Here is a 19,948-nt window from a genome sequence, read left to right as displayed (position 1 = left end):
ATACAATCCCGCATGAATGATAAGCTTGGATCAAACAATAATTCACCATCCGATTATCTACCATCAGCCGCAAGTTTTGTTTTTGGTTTGAACCGCGTGCGTTGCTCAGCATGCAAGTAATGTAGAATGGATTGTGTTGTTTTTTTTTTTTTGTTTTTTTTTTTTTTTTTTTCTTTTGATTACATTGCTTTTCAGAGGTGGTAGAGACAATTCCAACATCTGGCGTGAAATTGCTCTCTGGCATTGTCTCTGCCTTGAAGAATTTTGAACTCTCGCTACGCAATGGTATTACATGTATACACGATGCTGTTACATTTCCAAGGAAATTGATAATTCATTAGAAAAGTAATGAATAAAAAATTTGTTAAAACATTGCGTGGGTCGTTCGATATTATTTAGAAATTTTATATCGGGTGGTAATTGAGGGTTTAGGTTGGGTGTCGCCTTTAAGCAAGACGCGATTTACAGGTGAAGACAGCGACGGAACACCCGGAACTCCGAGTTCGGCATACCTCAGAGTGAACAGACGGCGCACAGATCTAATGCCGACCATACCGTCCCCCCGAGATGTCGTACCTTCGACTGGACGTAGCTCCAGTGCCAAGGCTTTCGCACGATCACCAGGTAGGACTTACTCCATGTCCAGGCTGGACCAATTATCACAGCCTAGAAAACGTCCCAGCGAGCTTAGCACACTGGCCGAACAACAGTCCCAGCCACTCGGGGCTTCTAGCATGAGTCGCAGCATGTCTCACTTGGCTGCAGCTGGAATCAAATCCCTTAAGCGATCCGATAATTCTCGTAGTATGGGTACTTTGCCAGGCTCAGTACCTACTCCAAGACCAACCAGAGCAGAAAGATTGCGACGTAGAGCTCGCGATCAGCAGCAGCAGCAGCAGCAGCAGCAGCAACACCAACAACAGCAACATCAACAACAGCAGCAAGGTAAGCACCACTTATGCGAACTCAACTCTTTCACATACTTAAATAACTTTGCTTTCTTAATCGGAGTATTTTCAAAGTCGGCTGAAAATTCTATTACGATCAATATTAGCCGGGATGGTTTCAGTTTGTATTTACAAAAAAATGGGAAGCATTACTCGTTGCTTCTGTTGTCTTCCTTCTTTTTTATTTTAACCACTTAACCGCCGAGGCGTTAACGTCCGTCCGTGATGTAACTGTCAAAAATCGTGAAATGGCGTTATAAAGTAATTCAATGTTTTTGGATGCCTCGGGTGAATATTTACTTTTCGGAGCATGTGTTTCAAGGGTTTTTTTTTTTTTAGGTCAAGGAATCCGATTTTTTACAGTCAACATTTTTATGCAACTAAAATACGGGAACGGTATTTTGTCGCAATATTTTATTGAACACAAATCGTATCAGGTGTTATAAAACATTCTTATTTTCGGAAAAATTTGACCGTCAGTCAAGTTGATGAATTTGCATACGTGTTTCAAGCACTTTGTTGCATAATTTGATCATAGATGTAACGTAGATGTATTTTTGACGAGTATTTACCGTAGGAACGAATTTGATAACTAGTTTCATTTTGAATTTTATTAGTACTATAGATATATCCTTGAGTAAATATAGACAGTTTTTGTACAATATATTCGTTCTTATTTTCATTATCATTCTTTCGGATACCTTTCTAATATGTATAAATCATAAGAATAAGTATAATCAGTAGTTTCAGTAGCTTAAAACGTATTTCGATGCTCGTGGAAATATTAGAACGCCACTTGGCAAAAGTTTAGTATACTTTAAAAATACTCCCCTGTTTCAGTAAACAACTTTCTGGAGCTTTCGGTATTTCAAAAAAAAAAAGAACAACACAAAAAATTTATCATGTTATTGGAAATGTCATATCATCTATATTTTAATGAGTTGGGGTCACATATGTTGGTATGAAGAATAAGTAAGAATGCGAGCTAACGACTAAATTTATTTAAAAAAAAAAAAGACAAGAATATAAATAAACTTTGTCTCTTAAATTTTTGTGTCCAGTGAGTATCTGTAGCTTGAAAACATGCATATTATTAGTGAAGCCGTGGCAGAAAAGCCGACCACGTGATACTGCATAATTAGGTGATCATTACCTGTCCTAATCAGAATTTAGGTACTAGATTCTTTTTTTATTAAGCACGATAATTTTCAGTACAGAGCCTTATTAGCACACAAATAATGGTCAATACCTGTTTTAATTGGTCTCCGAAATTCTGGTAAATCAATGTAAAAAGGAAGTTTTCTGATAACATTGGGCACCTAATCTTATGGCCAGATTTCTCGACATGGCTCTGCTCATATTATTCACATAGCTTGAAAACGTTGATGAGATTTTGAAATTCTATGACCACAGTCTGTAATAATTGTCGTGAAATATTGACGATGCATTGTGGAGAAGAAAATGAACTAAATTTCAAATTTTGAGGTAAATATTCTAGTTTTCAGTGAAAAATAAACACTCGTAAAAGTGAATTGCATGTCCATTGGATGGGCAAATGAAAGATTAAGCCCAAAATTTGCTTTTCTGTGAAACATACATCGTCAACTTTATTTACCTGACAAATTCAGTCAGTAGTTTCAGAAATATAGTCAGATTCGGTATCTCAAAGGCTTTGGCATTTCTGCTATCTGCATATTTAGACTCTGAACTATGCACTAACAATTAACAAAGCTAGTCGATAGACACGCAATTAATAAAGTTGGAATGAATTTGGTAAAACTCTGCGTCGAATCATGCTGAACAATCGCCGTGTGCTAACACTTTGGTCTAATGCGTACGTGAGTATGAGTATACAAGTAATTAACAATCGGAGCTCAGTACAATAAAGTCTTTTGGCGATGCTGGTGAAGGTATCACGCTACTACTACCTGCTACCCCTACTACTTCTACTATGTAATCGGTAAGATTCACATTTAAAATGTATGTACATACCTACTTAGAATTTGCTTACCTACACGTAACGTGAAATTATATATCCACAAATACATATTACTTGAATACCTATATGTATTTAACGTGCAATACAGCCTTTTTCAAATTTTCTTTTTTCCTCATTTTAAATAAATCATGCAATTTTTATCTTTACAGAATTATACATGCAACTTTATACAATTTCATGCTATTTAAATTTTACTCTACACATATCCATACATATATATATATATATATATATATATATACATACTTCTAATTTACATTGTAACTTGTCCTGTGAATATCTTGTTCGGTTATTTTTGGTTCATTATATACATTCAATGATTTTCTTCCATTTCATATTTCCCAATCTAGCTACTTTTTTTCCTTATCTTTTTTTCCTTCGGCGAATATGGTGGTGGGCGGCTTACTTTGAATACACCTTACATATATTTACGATAGTCTGTTAATGAAAAAATTATGACGATGAATATTTCGCATTATCATTTACGCACTGGATAGAATGTGCGTGTTTGTATTAATAATGAATCAAAAAAAAATGTTTAATAATCGTATATGCAAATGTATATGCAGAAAGATATTTATCAGTTCCACAGGCTATAAATTCGTAAAATGCATATTGTTGTTATTATTTTTAGGTAAAGCCTGCTAGATATCACGTTGAAGTAATATATTTTCACTTTTCTGTAAAAAGATACGTAGCAGTAAAAAATTTTTTTTTGCTCATTCATCAGCTATCGGTCGGACCAAGTTTTCTCCATTCTGCAGTTTTTGTTTCGAGTTTCAATCCAGAGATACTATTACTTGAACCATTTATCAATTTTTTTACAAATAGAAATTTTATTTCAACTATAAAACGTACAGTTTTTATGCCTCTTCTTGTACAAGAGTCTCAACATATCTGTGAAAAGCGTTTGTCGTGGGATCGCAAGTTATGAAAAAAAAAAGTAATAAAAAAAAAAAAAACAAATAAATGGAGCTGCCATTTGATAGCAAATTTATTTGTTACCAATATTTTAAACACGAAGAGCATACACATGGTCGTAAATCTTCAAAATGATAATACAAACAGCAATATTGTTTCTGCATATATGAATGTAAAAAGATTAAATTTCAAAATAAGGCTTAACCTGGGTGGGTGTAGGTATTCGCAGCGGGGAGGTGACTCCGAGCAGCCCGTCGCGACCCCACAGCTCCTTGAGCCAGCAGAGCGGGAGCAGCGTAGGGAGCAGTAATGTCAGTCTGCGCCCTCGCACAACAACCCCGCGTCGTCCACGTCCCGCTTCCATCGCCGGAACTGGTGTTACTGTCACAGAGCGACACAGTGAGCACGGCTTTATAGTTTATAGTTTATTTTCCTTCAGTCTGAAATCTTTCCAAATTAGCATCAGCATTTTGGACTGTTCATTTTATTTTATTTTTAGCTTGTTTTCAAACTTTTTTTTTTCTTTCTCTATTTTACTTCCTTTTATCCCTACTCTCTTATACTTGTCTTTGTCTATATCTCTCTCTTTCCGCAACGCGCTTAACTGGCAGCGTCAAGCAATATACATACATCTGCATTGCACATTGTGAATACTGTAAATATAATTGTGAGAAATAAATTTTACTTGTTTCTTTGTTTGTTCTTTGTTTTGCTTTTTTGCGGTGATTTTTTTTTTTCCGCTTATTAATTTTTTGATTCATCGTTTTTCACAGACTTTATTGGGGATCTCAAAGTGACGAAAGACTCGAAGCCTCCACTGCCAAAAGTTCACAGCACTCCAAAGAAACCGTCGACGCCCAAAGCTGTTGGTGAAAATGTAGCCAAGAAACCGATAGACAAATTGATCAAATCCACTAAAGCATCACCTAGAATAACTCCGAGAGCTACACCTCTTCAGAGCCCAGGCACCGAACATCCCCCCGTAATTCAAACGAACGTTGCTGAATTCATCAAGCAGGAAGAACAGACTGAGATTAAAAACGGTGATCCGGAGATCATTGAAAAACACGAGGAGAAACTCGACTATGGGACTGAAAAAATAGAAGTATGTTAAACATTGTTTCTTTCGGCTATTAAATGTTTTTCATAAAAGAAAAAGTTATCAGATTCATAGATTTACATCCAGTTTAGGTTTACTCAGCAAATATTTGATGAAATATCACTACACCTTACTAGATCTCATGAAATTATTGCGACTCAGTCTCACTTGGTTTAATTAGTTTTTCTTATTGTTGATTAGATTAAGCAGGAGTCCACTACGTTGAAGACAAACATTAGCAACGAAGTGACGACTGATGTGATACCGGACGCTCGACCTGTCAAAGCAGAGCCAGCAATTGTACCGGAACTGTCAAAGGAAGAGAAAGAGAAGGACTCGAATCCCTCTAAGGATCTTCTAGCTCCGCAAACTCTGCCCGAACCAGTTGCACCAGTTGTACAGGCAGCGGTCAAACCTGAGAAGAAGGAGGAAAAGAAGGAGGAAAGAAAGGTGGATAAAAAATCTCCAGAGCCAGAACTGAAGCCTGATGCTGAAAGCGACGAACCTGTCGATATGACAGGTAATTCAATTGAAGAAAATACAGATTTTGTCTTGCAAATTGAAAGTTGAATGAAAAAAAAATTAATGAGTTGTAAATTTATGTTCCTACAGCTTCTATGATAGCTAAAACGCGAATCACAACGGAGGAAGAAGCCAAAGCAGCTTTGGCTGAACGTCGAAGACTTGCTCGAGAGCAAGCAGAGCGTGAAGCTGAACTGGAACGGCAAAGAATTGTGCGTATGACCGACTTTAGTTTTAGGTATTGATAATAATGGTGTTGAAAGTGTTCTTTTATAAAGTTCGAAAGAACAACAATTATAGAACTTGCTTCAAAATCTATCAATACCTAGCGTTACTATCAAAAATATGTATGAGAACGCAGTTTCTGAGCATCAAAGTTTTTTGCTTTCAGGAGGAAGAAGCTCGCCTTGAAATGGAGCGACAGCGTGCGGAGGAAGAGGAGCAGCGTCGGCTTGAAGAAGAGTCATTGAGATTGGCAAGCGAGGCTCGTCAGGCTGAAGAACAACGACTAAGACTGGCTATTGAGGAAGCTCAACGGCGAGAAGAAGAAGATCGTAAGAGACGAGAAGAGGAGGCTCGCCAGAAGCTGGAAAAAGAAGAAGCTGAGAAAAAGGCTCGGGAAGAAGCTGAAAAGTAAGTCTGTGATCGTTAATTGGTCAAAATAAAAAAAATTAAGATTAATAATTTTATTTCCAGGTGTGAAATATTCTTGTATTCCTTCGTTTTACATGTATAATTACACTAAAATTCTGACGAAATACCGAAGAAAAGAAAATAATCCTTAATTTCCATTAACGAAACATTGTTAACAAATGATTTCATTCCATCATATAGGCAACGAATCGAAATGGCTGAACGCCTGAAGAAGGAGGAAGAGGAAAGAATTGCGAGACGGAAACGGGTCGAGGCAATAATGCTAAGGACTAGAGGAAAAAATCAACCCAACACACCGACAAAGGTAAGTCTTTCCACCGATACAGAGCATTCCGGAATGGCGTTTAACATTTTTGGCATCTTTGAAAATCCTCGACTTGGTGCTTTAATTTGAAACACAGGGTGAAGGTGGAGACGGAGATAAGCTAAAAGAGGACAGCCCTGGTGACGATAACAAGGGAATGTCTGGCGAGAAAGGTGGCGATGTAATGACGGCAAGTCTGATATCAGAGGCAACGCAGCAGTTTATTGCTGGTGAACAGCAAGCTCTTCACATCGAACACAATTCGCTATCAACAGCAGCAACAACAACAACAACAACATCAAGCACTACGATTCAGGCTCCGAATCCCGACACTTTCTTGCGGAACGGAACTCATAGCAACGGCGTTAACGGCGGTAGCAATAATTTACTGCTCATCGATAACGCCCAGGGTAACGGCGAGGGTGAAATCAACGGACATAATCACACGAATCATGGAAATCACGGAAATCATGGGAACGGCGTTAATAGCCTCATGAACGAACCAATACCACTAGACAACGCGGCTTCTGTGTAAGTATGATGCAGTTGTAATGATGGTAATGATGATGATGATGATGATGATGATGATGATGATGATGATGATGATGACGCGACGAGAGCACAAGTTTAGTAGGGCGCGTGATATAGACATGTGCTTTTATGTGCACATCAAATACTGCAAGCTTGTGTTAAACTAATGCTAATCGTGTTATACGATGAAAAAGAATTGAAATAAAAAAAAAAAAAAATAACGTTGACTGTGTGCTCACATCGCTGTATCAACAATACCAAAGCAATTACACTTGTCGTGCTGTCCAAAATGTGAATTTTATCATCGTAATCTTTCCAAAAATATTCTGACGTTTCTTATCTCTTTGAATATTCTTAATAATCTTATATCAATTACCGATTCATTCCAATATTCAACAAAAAACATAACTGCAGTCATACAAAGGATTTATTTTCATATTTATTGAGCAAAGATTTGCACATATGTCGAAATTCAGTGGAATTTGAAATCGCCGAAATACCTATCTTCTGGACAGTGACGAATGGATAATTTTCGTAAACGACGATACAAACACTTTGGCGATCGTGTGATTGATAAATATTTAGTCAATGATTCAGGCGATTGTGGTAATCCTTTGTTAACAGAAACTTGTAAATCTTGGAAAAATACAAACGTGACTGATATTACGGTTGGAGTATTATCACATGAAAACATAGGTAGCGACAGATCGAACAGTTTAGTTTGACGCAAAAACTCGCTTAGTCGTCTCTTGTATCACTTTTTAATCTGCTATTACGTCAGAAAGAATGAAGTTGAAAACAAAAACATCATATATAGGAAAAATAATCCATAAATTCAACAGAAATCTTCATATTACGAGAGAAAAGATAAAATATTGGAGAGCTTCGTTAAAAGAGGTCTTCACGTTTATTAGCGAAACATAAGCATTTGGCCTTTGTCGGCGTTGCAGAGGTATAGAAACAGCTAACAAGAAAGTCATGAATTTCGGTTTCAAATGTGAAATAACGGTAATTTTAATGTCCTATTAATACTTGAATAACGAATAAAGTACGCGAGAGAAGAAAGAAATTTATTTACAGAATCAAAAGGTTTGAATTAATAATCGTTGCTAATACTACGTATAGATAGATAGTTAGATAGGTATTTATTGTCATTGTTGCCTGTTTTTATAATCTCCCGATGACTTAGGTACACTATATTGATTGAAATACCTACATACATGCGTATGAAGAATTATTATGACAGAACAGCAAATAGTAGCCGGGGAAATAATTCGGAAAAATTTAGTTTAATTCTAAGATTGTTAGTGGATCAGCGTTCGTACGTATGTCTGATCAATGCAACACATATTATATCCGTACGTAACATAATCTTGAACGTAAAACAAAAGTGATAAAGTATTGGTATTAGGTTTTATTCCCCCTCCCATTATTCAAATATTCTACTCCCCCCTCTGAAATTGGATATAGTATAATCTGTACTCAGTGAAAAGGAATTGTGAGAAATGGATAAATGTTTTTCTCCAATTTTCTATTCCGTATTAGTTTATAAAATAGTAGATTGTGCATCAAGAAAGTCAAGTAGATCTTGTTACACCGAGTATAAGTTTGCAATACGGGTTGTAGGCGAGCGTGTGTGGGAAAAAAAAATGCCTCTGTGGTTCACACGATACGTTACGTAACAAAAGTATGGTTTAGAAATTTTTTTCACAGCGGAGTTCTTTTCAGAGCACTTTTTAGTAATAGAATGTAAAAATGCACTTTTTTGAACTCCGATGCCCTTCTTTTTTTAAACTGTTGCAAAAATCATTAGTTTAAATATAGAACGCAGGTAAAAAAAAAAGGTGCGCGAAGCATACTTCCGCCATTTATAAATAAAATTTTAATGCTGTTCCATTGAGAAGAATTTGTTGAATGATTTATTTGAAGTAGTCAATAGACTCAGCTAAGCAATTCGCAATAAGATCTCAATAAATGTTTTCCCGATATCAAGAGGAAGAAGGAAACGAGAATAAAATACAGTTACAAGTTTTACACGTAACACTCTTCTCCCTTGGCGCTGGCATTCTTGAGGTGATGGTTAACCGTTTTCAATCTATATGCAGTTAACACTAAATCGAATTTTTCGTCATCCGTGTGAAAAATAAATTCGACAGCAAAACTTCAAAATCCAAAACGAGGAGAAACTTGATACCTTAATTATAGAACTCTGAATTACTGAATCATACGGTAGATTCATACCGATTAACAAAACCAATAGATTTGAGGCTCGGGAGACTAAAAGTACACTGAAATCATTTAGATACTTCCTTTTTCTGCTTTTTTTTCTTACATTTTTTGGTCAGCACCCTTATCATGATGCACAGTATATATAGAAGTGAAATTAAAACTCTTTATAATGAATTAAACGATGAGAGGGAAAGAGAGTATGCGAATGAGTGAGTGAAAGTGAGAGGGAGAGCCGCTCAATTGCGGAACTACTACTGCCTATGCAATATTATTTAAAACAAATAACTTTTTCCATCACTTGTGATTAACGTGGTTCTATGATTAGGTAGTTACTAATAATAACAATAATAATAATAATAATGACAAAGAAATATAACGTTGCATTCGATCTATTATTAATACTGGCACATTTTTATTACAAATAAAATTATACACACATGTAAGAATATTGACGACTGAAGTGAAAAAATATTGTTGGCCAATAAGGTCGTACATATATGCATACTTACATCGCAAAAGTAGTCAAAAAATTAAAGAACAGAATAAAGTTGAATAAGAAAAATAATTATTAGCTGCAACAATTATTTATCAATATACATATATCAACATGCTTTGTGCGTACCTACATACACTAAATAACGTTTAATAATTTGACTATTGTAATAATCATACAGCAATCATTTCGACTGCATAAACATGACGATAAAAAATATCAACTTCAGAAAGAAAATTAATGATATTAATAAGCAAGAGAAAAATTTAAATTAATAAAAAACGAAAAATTCATTCAATCCATAATAATTATCATCATACTGTTTACTGTTAGCATTAATGTTGTAATGTTAATAATAACAAGTCCGTAGAATCATCTAATTGTACGTTCATACTTTAACTTCAATTGCATTTCCGCTGAAAACTTTGCCAAGTATTTTCAGATTCCTTGTACGTCAATATTCAAATCTGATTTAATATTAATTAATAATTGTTAAATTATTTCGTCGATTTGATCGAAAAAGAATGACTCAACAGTCTGTGTTTCGAATAATAACCATCAATTGGGATTTAAAACTGCCTTGTTCAAAGTTGGGTTGATTATGAATATCCGTGTACAGGGCATTCAAAGCTCACCGAGCATAGACTTTTAGCCAAAACTTTGAGAATGACGTAAAGAGCTATGTGCATATACTGTTATATACACATACATACAAAGATACATACATACATTCATACATATATTATCGCTAATTATAGTTTATATTTTCTTTGGATTGATGTTGTCCTGATCCCCGCCTAGTATGTCATTCCCCCGAATTGTGTCTATTTTGTTATGTAGGATGCGAATAATATAATAGTTACAATAACTATCAATAAGTATATAAACACGGGTGTGCATACATATATATGTATACATATACACATATGTATAAAGGAAAAACAATTGTAGTTAGGTAGAATTATAATATGATGTCAAATTGATTAACTTTGTGCTAACACCACTGGTAATTTTTTAGTATTGACGTTGCGTAAAGCTTTCTTACTGACAAAAAGATACATATTGGAAGTGAGTGGAGGAAGTGAGAGAAAATACGTTGAACTGGGTTGACGATATATACTATTATCTGTTGATCTGCTATCTGAGGTAATTAATTATGAAACAAAAAAAAAATAAAAAAATTCGCAACAAATCTATTAAGTCATGATGAATATGCAGCCGATTAAGTAATGCATCATATTAATGTTATTTACGTTTAAACAATAAACGAAAATTCTATTCTATTCCGCATTTGAATACATAATACACATATATTATATACACATATACATACATCGGTCGGTGATTGAGCGTAACTTAACTAACCGACTAACTAACTAACTAACTAACTAATTACCTACCTACCTACATAGAATGATAACCAGTGTACATAATGTAAAAAAAAAAACAAAAAAGAAACGATGAATAGCATAAAGGTTCTGAGTCATCTAAACAATGATTGTACATAATTTCGTATACGGATTCAAGTAATTGGAATTCGATTAAGACGAGTAATTAATTGGTAAAATGAGATTGCTGAACTAACCGGTTTTCGCCAACTCTCAAAATTTTGTGCACGTTAATACTTTGTACTGTCGACATTTTCAATTCTTCTCTTTTACTTGTCAATACTCCTCCTAATCGTTTTCTGAATCTAACTGAAATCCTTTTTCGAATAGCCCTCAATGTAAAGACTAACTCTCTGTGCAGAGAACGGAGCGAATACTGTTCGACATTGGGAGGAAACTTTCTATAGTTAGATTGACCAATTAAGATGCCGCACCAGTACTGTTCTTATGTTAGAAAAAAAACGATGCATGTTGTTCAATTTACGCTAATATTGTTAGAAGAGAGACAGGGACGGTCCAGAGTGCAGTAAAAACGTTTATCGTTTTCATTGGACACATACGCATATGTAATATTAGCCTATCTGTACATTCAATTCTGTGTTCTCATCGGATCCACTATTGTGAATTTTTTTTTCTGTTTTTCATTTTTGGCCAATATTATCGCTGCCTACTTTTGCCATGTATGTATACATATATACTTCAATATATACATGAATAGATTGTTGTATAGGTATCTGAACAAGTTATACGTAGGTATAATTTCGCCTCTGCAGTTTCACGCATTACTATCGTATAGCATGTTTTCTTATTTGATCCCCGTTAGATATTTTTCACAGTAAATACGACCATTGACTGATGGAATTTCTACAACTGTAATAAACTCAGTGCAATACTGTATACTTTGCTCACCTTTTATTCACTTCCATTAAACTGCAGTGACGAATACAGAAAAGTTGAAATTTTATCAGTCAGTGAATCGATTACTTTGCGGCAGAAGTAGAGTTTTATTAGTGTAAATAAATATTACGTTTCTATGAATATGGCTTACAATGGATAATTAGGTTCCTTTGAACATTTATCGAAGGAGTTCAGAAATATGAATGTATCCTAACGCTTAAACATAGTATTTGTTCGTTATATGAAGTTTGCCATATCTGATGAGTCGTTCTTTCCTTACACATGGGATGGATTTTTCATTCTAGTCATTCTCTCTTTTCAAACATTATACAAACAGAGTGAACCTTTGTTTGTGATTAGTTTAGCATTGAATTATGAAAGAATGATTAGACTTCTCAAGAAAATGTATACTTGAAACAAGTGAATGAAATTTCCATTTTTGGTTTGTTTCGTCAGTTCGAAAGAAACTAGCTGTAATTAATTGTAAGTCTGACTCAGTGTGGACAACACTCCGTAGTTGGATAGACGTTAATTACTTAAAAAAAAAAAAGGGGGAAAGAAGAAGTAGACATAGAAGAAACGCAGAATACTTACTAAAATTGTGTAGCGCTTCTCTCCCGCTTGTGTTCATGACTCGTCTTTTCCTACTGACATTTGATCTGCTATTTGTTATCTTTTTTGCTGGTTTTTGTATTTGTAGCAAGCAAAACAACGCGACGAACAACCTCTTAGATCTGTCGGAGTTTGACACTATGAGTAATACGAGTAGCGGTGCTATCCTTGACCTGACGCCCAAGCTGGCAAATGAAGATTCTATCAACTCAAATCTAAACCCTACGGCTACAGCTTTCAATCCCTTGGCGAGTCCGTTTGTGCCGGCTACCACCGGAATGAACGCAAATGATAATACCAACCCCTTCCTTCAGGATACTTTTGGGAATAACAAAACCCAGGACAACAATCAAGTACCAGGTAATATCTCAAACTATCAACCGTGCAATATTTAATATAATTTTCTCATTCTTGTTTGGAGTTCTATGATATTATCAAAATACCATTTTCCGACCGGATTTCATTCTGTTTATCAACCAAATCATGAGTCATCACATATCAGTGAACTTTGAATTCTAAAATTGTCACAATTATGACTCATTCGATATTTATTTCTAACCTGATGAACTTGTGTTCATGGAAACCTTACTCGTTCAATTGATTATCTTTATCTTATGCATAGGTATGTAGAAAGCATGCGGAGAAAATAATGTTTTTTTATTTTTACTGTTGTTTCAGATCTTCTATCGTAGGCAATTTGTCATGGTAGAAGCGATGGTGATAATTGACTGGAGTTTATAAAATAAATGAAGTAAGAGGAGAATGAAAAAGAATCGTGAATGAAAGCATTAGCCAAGAGTTTTTATTCTCTTTCTTCTAGTGAATATAATTACCTGCAACTTGCCACCTGTGCAAGTGCTGAGAGTAATAATTATAATAATAATAATGATAATAATATTATATTAATAATAATAATTGAACCGGCTTAATTGTTTGCGGTAATGTAAATAAACGCTAATAATGTAATAATAACTATACTTGAAATAGATGATGATTATGATAATCGACGAAGATGACGAATATGATGTTGATGAGGATGATGATTGATGATGATGATGGTGGTGATGGTGGTAATGGTGATGATGATGATGATGATGATGATGATGACGATGATGATTATGATGATGGTGTTGATGTTGATGAAATAAAGATGAAGATGATGATGATGATGCAGCTCTATAGAAGCATATGATTATTGAGGATATATAATTATGTATTAGGTCGAAGAGCAAATGGCAGTCTATATCGCAAAATGCCAGATGGAGCGCAAAAAAGAAAAATAATAACAATTGATTATTCATTATAATATTATACTATATAATAATAATAATAATAATAAATAAGTGTAAAATAATATATATTAATAATTATAATATTATCATTATAAAGTAATATTAATAATTATTATTATAAACGTTGAATGAAGCTAAAGTGATTGCAGGATGGAATTATAACCACTATACTTACATGAATGCAAATTGATAGGAAGAATATGAATATTAAGAATGCCCGATCCTGCGAAGGGTATATAAAAGCGGTATATAAAACCGACTACGACGACGACGACGACGGAAACGACGGTGGCGGCACGGCGTCTATTTATGATATATAAAATTGAAAATATGCATCCTGTATAATTTGATTGTATTATGAGAAAAAAAAAAAAAACTAGAAAAAAAAATTTGACGATCGTATTAATTCCACGTTACATTATAATAAAAATATGCGCCAAAGTTATGTTTAATTACCGTATTGTTGCGAATATAAACCGAGGTTTTTTGTCGTTAACAGCACCCGCTAAAATTGTCCTCGTATTATACGCGAACCCCTCTTATATGCGGGTAACTGTGATAAACACCCTGAAATACTGTCCGAGGTCGACTTGTATTCGGAACAATACGGTAATTGATTTTGTGGCTAGTTGTCTTGTAATTACTATTATTCTGAAATTTGTTCAAAAGTCGAGACATTTTTCAAATCGTAAAACCAAGTCATCTTTTCTCATTTACATTACAAATAACTTATTTGGAGTTTCCATCGAGACTAATTTTAATCTGAACTCTTTACTACTTTACAGTTTAACTGAAATTTTCATCTGCTAAACCATTAGGTGAATCACGATTGTTTGTCTTTCAATATAGCGTTAGTTCTCACATCTCGTCTAAATGTTTTCCTTTAAGAAACACTGGTCATTATGATGAAAAAAATTTGAATCAAAAGCTATTGTAGATGTAAAAAAAATTACTGGTTGTGAAAAATTCTGTTTTTTCATATCTATTCTTTCAAAAGTTATTTGAGGTCAAACATCAACAAAGGACCTCAAATAACTTTTGAAGGAGTAAATTTATCGTAAAATGACAAGAGACCTTTTTTGTATAACGTTCAATTTCCTACAAAAACATGTTTATGAATTTTTGTACGACGCGTCGTTATCTAGTTATAAAAATCGAAAGGAGCAAGAACCATGTTTGCCATGTTATTCTTATGGAAAGTAGAAAATCGCGATGAGGCACTTCTTAGTATTAAAATTAAGAGCTCCCATTTTAACAGGCGCCTTTTTTCGTTATCCTGAATAATATTTTCAGTATATTTTTCAAACAAAAAACTAGTCAATTTTTTTTATACAGTTTAATATATATAGGTATATATATATATACAGGGCTACAGGGCTGCCAGTTAAATAGTACCACAAGTCGTCAAAAGGTGGCTCACAGGTAGTCAAATGTAGCTATATATATATATGTTACTGTTACTCCGCTCAAAAATTCAGAAGTCAGACGTTGACTGTCCTGCATAGAACGCTGCTGACACAACACGTAAAATAATCTCATTTTTCACAACCTAAGTATAAAAAAAATTCACACAGACTGCATTGATATTTAAAACAAAAGTCCAAACAATTGGTGTGGCCTGGGGTCTTGAATACGACTCGCTTGGCCATTTTGTGATAGGTGGAAGGTTCCTTCCATGGGTCGTTCGCTTCTTCATTTTGTCGATATTCTCTGCAGGTAAGGAGATTATCGTGAAAGGATAGGGTCTTCTTCTAACAGGCAACCCGATTTTCATCTACGAACAGGTAACGCAAAATCTTGCTGGTGTGTGCTAAAATACGAGACGTAATACGCATGGCGAAAGGCATGCTATGAAGTATTTTTTCCGCCATGTGTATACCGGCTCGAACGACCTGATAAACTGTTGGATCTTACACCGATAGTTCGAATGCTGTAATGTAACGGTGGACTAATAATTGTACGGTAACTGTTGTTAAAAATTGGTGGAGGCGTTTTCTATAAATATTTTATTAAAAAAAAAAATAGATTAGAATTCGTAAGTGGAGGGAAGTTTTTCGTTTAATTCATAAAGACAAATCATCATTCAGGACAAAAACATCTCCATTGAAATTCTCACATTCTCATCAATCCTGGGTCTTCGCAGTTGCTGTCCTGGCATTGTAACTTAGGCCCTGTTGGAGCATTGCAGAATATCGCAGCATTGCAGAGCATCGCAGCATAGCAGAGCATCGCAGCATAGCAGAGCATCGCAGCATTGCAGAGCATCGCAGCATAGCAGAGCATCGCAGCATTGCAGAGCATCGCAGCATAGCAGAGCATCGCAGCATTGCAGAGCATCGCAGCATAGCAGAGCATCGCAGCATTGCAGAGCATCGCAGCATTGCAGAGCATCGCAGCATTGCAGAGCATCGCAGCATTGCAGAGCATCGCATCTTCGGCGGACTGAGAGGAAGGCTGAGCGGAGGCTGAGCAGCTGTTCATCTATGAGATGCGGGAGTTCAGTGGAGATATCTGTTTTACTGATAGTATAACTGTGTTTATAAATTGAATGGCAAATGTTTTTCTCTTATTCACCATTTGAACTGTCGAAGTGACGTCCAACTACTTGTCGCGTTTGTGTGTTCACACATGCAGAAGGTACTATTGTACCAACACAGTGTTTTACCTGCCAGTAGTTGGGTGCCTGTTTTAGGTGTCGTTGCTCAGGTCGTGGACTCTCGTCCTCAATTATAATCTGTAAAATTGCAGATTAAATTTCATCCATCATCTGTACTATGCAAATTTTTTTTTTAATAAGGCGTATTACTATCGATTCTGTGATCATACTTTAATGATTGCAAAATTGGAAGAATACGACTAACGTCCACGGAGAAGAATTGTAAAATTGATCTTAACGCTGTGGATTAGGCCTACTGGGGATACCACAATAAAAAAAACGCGCCGAATACTCTACCGCAAGGTGGTGTGGAAACGAGTATGATATGTCAATAAATATTCATTTCTCTAGTATCCGTATATCCAAGAATTTTTATTTCTTAATTCACTCGGTGGTGTAAATAGCTATACATTTTCCAATTGCTTAAGGCTTGCAAGAAATGCAATTCCTATTTATGTCAACTACAATTACAGTCTTCCAACGATTCTATGTCTATTGTAATTTGTAAGGTCAATTTGTAATTTGTATATGGCGCGTAAATGCCTCCTATCAATATGGCCGATCTGATGCCTCATCGACTTTTCGCGAAGTGACTTCCACTCTTTGGTACTCCTGATACTTCGTGTATTCGTGACGGAGCATAACCTCTAAAATTCAATGCTGCCTATTAGAGTAAGTGCAAATAAACAAAGTAGGGGATAACATTGTCTCAAAACAAAAGATTTTCTCCAACGTATTCTGTTCCCTACAGGGATTGTTGAAGACACGTTCATTTTACCTGACAAAAAATTCCGCATCAGCAGCTCTAGTCCAGCGGTTTCAAAGTCATTCTCAAGAACCGTCCGCAAATACCGGTGGTATCAAAATGTCATTTGAGGTCGAGAAACGTGAGATATATAAATAAATAATCGATTACTTATTTCAATTAGAACACTTTCATTCCGATATGTGACAGGAAGAATTTTCGTTACCTTTTTTGCATAAAAATTACCCTAAAATCAAGAATGCAATAACTTATTTCTTGTAGTTAGATATGGACTACAAAAACTTCGATATTTCATATTGATGTTTCGAAATGATGTCACGTAGTGAAAGCTTCAATTTTCTTTGACATTGATCAAGGCTTACCTCAAATTATTAATAAGAAATACGAGAAATATAATATTCTTTTAAGATTATTAGTTCGCCACAAAGCAGGACTATTGATGACTATTGTTAAATTTTATCATTTTCAAACAGACACTTAATTTTAAGTAGCCAGTGATCTGATATAATTTCTTCTAATCTGCTTTAATGAACAATATGATTTATAGGTGTAAACAATTTATTTTAAAATGTGTCTATTCCACTTTTAACAGTTAAATTCCTCTCGATGCCATCAGAGGAGAAGCGAGCATTGTACAGGAAAACTGCAAATAAGAATGTGGTCACATTGGACCAAATCCCAACGTGGATTGAATATTGGAAAAGTAACAAATCACGTATGAAGAAATCTACTTGGGAAGAAGTTGGAATAGTCGAACATGATTTGGCAAAAAAAGTTTCACTTTGGAGCGGAGATATCACTTCTCTTGAAGTTGATGTTATCGTAAATGCTGCTAATCGTTCTCTCCAAGGAGGGGGTGGAGGTATATACATTTTCCTAAAACTTGTATGGACGAAGGACCTATGTGTAAGGAATTCTTTGGTTGAATTCAAAGGTTCAGTCCGATATGACTAAATAGATTGATGTCTCTGTTTACAAATATATCTCACTATTATCTTCTTGTTGACTAGTTGATGGAGCGATCCACAAAATGGCTGGTCCAAAACTCAAGCAAGAATCTACAACAATGGCACCCTGTGGGGTTGGAGAAGTTAGATTAACCGGTGCCTATGCCCTCCCAGCAAAATGTTTGTATTCGAATTATTATTGAAATGAGCTTTGTTTAGAAAATTGTGGCAATTACGGCTAACTTGTACTCAGGGCTTCTCATATTATTTGAAATAATTGCTAAAAGTCCCATTATTCCGAAGGAGATAATTCCATCATCTAATTACATGAAGTTTTTATTCTATTCTATTCCCTCTCATTTTCAGATGTAATCCACACCGTCGGACCTCAGGATGAGAAGCCAAATATGCTTAGTAAGTGTTACGAGCAGAGCCTTGTACTGGCAGAAAAACAAGGTTTTAAAAGCATTGCGTTTCCTTGTATATCAACCGGCGTTTATGGCTACCCTCAACATAAAGCAGCTGCTGTTGCTCTGGGAACAGTAAAAAACTTCTTAGAAGACCACGACAATGTTGTAAGAATTATTCAAGACCTATCCTAAAAGTTCCTATTACTTTATACCTGATTGCCCTGAAAATAATTATAATTTTTCTTTGCAGATCAACCGGGTTATCTTTTGTGTGTTTTTGGACTCAGATAAGATGATTTACGAAGAGTTATTGCAGAAGTTCTTTGCATTGGAATAAAGTGATGAATCTGTTGGAATCATGGGGTATGTTAGTCGCTATTCTAAAGTCAGTGCATTTGAGAATATGAATTACTTATTACACTACGCGATGCATTTGTATAAATTTCAAAGTTTTTCGCAGGAGATGAAATGGTTAGAATAGATAAGAATCGAAACGATAATTAATATATTTCCGAAATCTGATGAGTTGAATTTCACTAAGATTCAAAGTACCTTCTTCTCAAGTATAAAAGATTTGTGTATTGTGTTCTGTATGTTATAGATAATTTAAATTTTTGAAGTTCTCTGCATATCTGTTCAACGAATAGTTAGGTGTTTAAATTGTTATATGATTATTAAGTGTAATGTCGAATTGAGGATTGTTTCAGATTTTATTTCATTATGTCTTTTGTTTCTCTATTTTTTATTTTTGAATGTCATTTAGTGTTACAAAAATTTACTCGTCCAATAATAACAATGATGATGGTATATAATAGGTACTATGTCTTCTATCTACGAATTTAAGAAAATTGAATAACAATATCAATTTACAGTACAATTGAACGTTTTGATAAAACGTGTTATAGATGAATGAGCATAGGATTGTGTAAATTACTAAACTTCCTTCAAAATAAGAAAGAAAAAGAAGGTTCACGTGAATCCTTTTGGAGTAAGAATGGATAGATTTCTCAGTCCTCGGTGTAATACGTAGGAACAAAAGTTACTGTAATATTAAGGTATCAAGAAATAAAGTGCGCACCTAATTCGTTCTAAAGGGGGTCGAGATTTATTCAAATTACAATCGTCCCAGTATTGGTTCGCTTTTTAAAATCTAAAATTCCCTGACTTTTCCAGATATTCTAGTTGAAAAATAGAAATTTGTACAGTCATATATTATTTAATAATGGCACATTTCTTAAAAATGACAGTACTTTCAATACCATCCAATTGATATTTTACTTA

General features: G+C 34.9%; 2 protein-coding genes across 21 annotated transcripts in view; both read left to right on the top strand.

Annotated features, from left to right (window-relative positions):
• Nucleotides 1–13,643, top strand: part of LOC124411482 (MAP7 domain-containing protein 1-like) — a 77,171-nt gene extending 63,528 nt beyond the window's left edge. For 5 of the 18 annotated variants that reach the window (XM_046890605.1, XM_046890607.1, XM_046890606.1 and 2 more), the window contains 10 exons: nt 469–945; nt 4,087–4,266; nt 4,641–4,972; nt 5,168–5,486; nt 5,579–5,700; nt 5,880–6,121; nt 6,323–6,446; nt 6,544–6,977; nt 12,685–12,956; nt 13,275–13,640. In XM_046890605.1, the coding sequence (XP_046746561.1) occupies nt 469–945; nt 4,087–4,266; nt 4,641–4,972; nt 5,168–5,486; nt 5,579–5,700; nt 5,880–6,121; nt 6,323–6,446; nt 6,544–6,977; nt 12,685–12,956; nt 13,275–13,288 (2,516 nt within the window). In that variant the 3' untranslated portion in view covers nt 13,289–13,640. Of the gene's footprint in view, nt 1–468; nt 946–4,086; nt 4,267–4,640; nt 4,973–5,167; nt 5,487–5,578; nt 5,701–5,879; nt 6,122–6,322; nt 6,447–6,543; nt 6,978–12,684; nt 12,957–13,274 lie in introns of all 18 variants that reach the window. The other 13 variants (XM_046890600.1, XM_046890599.1, XM_046890603.1 and 10 more) reach the window with 8 other exon arrangements.
• A 3,513-nt stretch (nt 13,644–17,156) lies between these two features.
• On the top strand, nt 17,157–19,281 carry LOC124410891 (macro domain-containing protein CT2219-like). 3 transcript variants are annotated; one of them, XM_046889590.1, is made up of 6 exons: nt 17,157–17,216; nt 17,296–17,431; nt 17,903–18,172; nt 18,321–18,437; nt 18,624–18,832; nt 18,918–19,281. In XM_046889590.1, the coding sequence occupies exons 1-6, from the start codon at nt 17,202–17,204 to the stop codon at nt 19,002–19,004; spliced, it is 834 nt and encodes a 277-aa protein (XP_046745546.1). In that variant the 5' UTR covers nt 17,157–17,201; the 3' UTR covers nt 19,005–19,281. The 3 variants fall into 3 exon arrangements, with proteins under 3 accessions (XP_046745546.1, XP_046745548.1, XP_046745547.1); XM_046889592.1 differs by lacking the exon at nt 17,296–17,431 and having other exon boundaries at nt 17,194–17,216; XM_046889591.1 differs by lacking the exon at nt 17,157–17,216 and having other exon boundaries at nt 17,293–17,421.
• Nucleotides 19,282–19,948: the final 667 nt, after the last annotated feature.

This window comes from Diprion similis, chromosome 10 (assembly GCF_021155765.1).
Source record: "Diprion similis isolate iyDipSimi1 chromosome 10, iyDipSimi1.1, whole genome shotgun sequence".
Lineage (NCBI taxonomy): Eukaryota > Metazoa > Arthropoda > Insecta > Hymenoptera > Diprionidae > Diprion > Diprion similis.
This window is presented reverse-complemented; position numbering and strand designations above follow the sequence as displayed.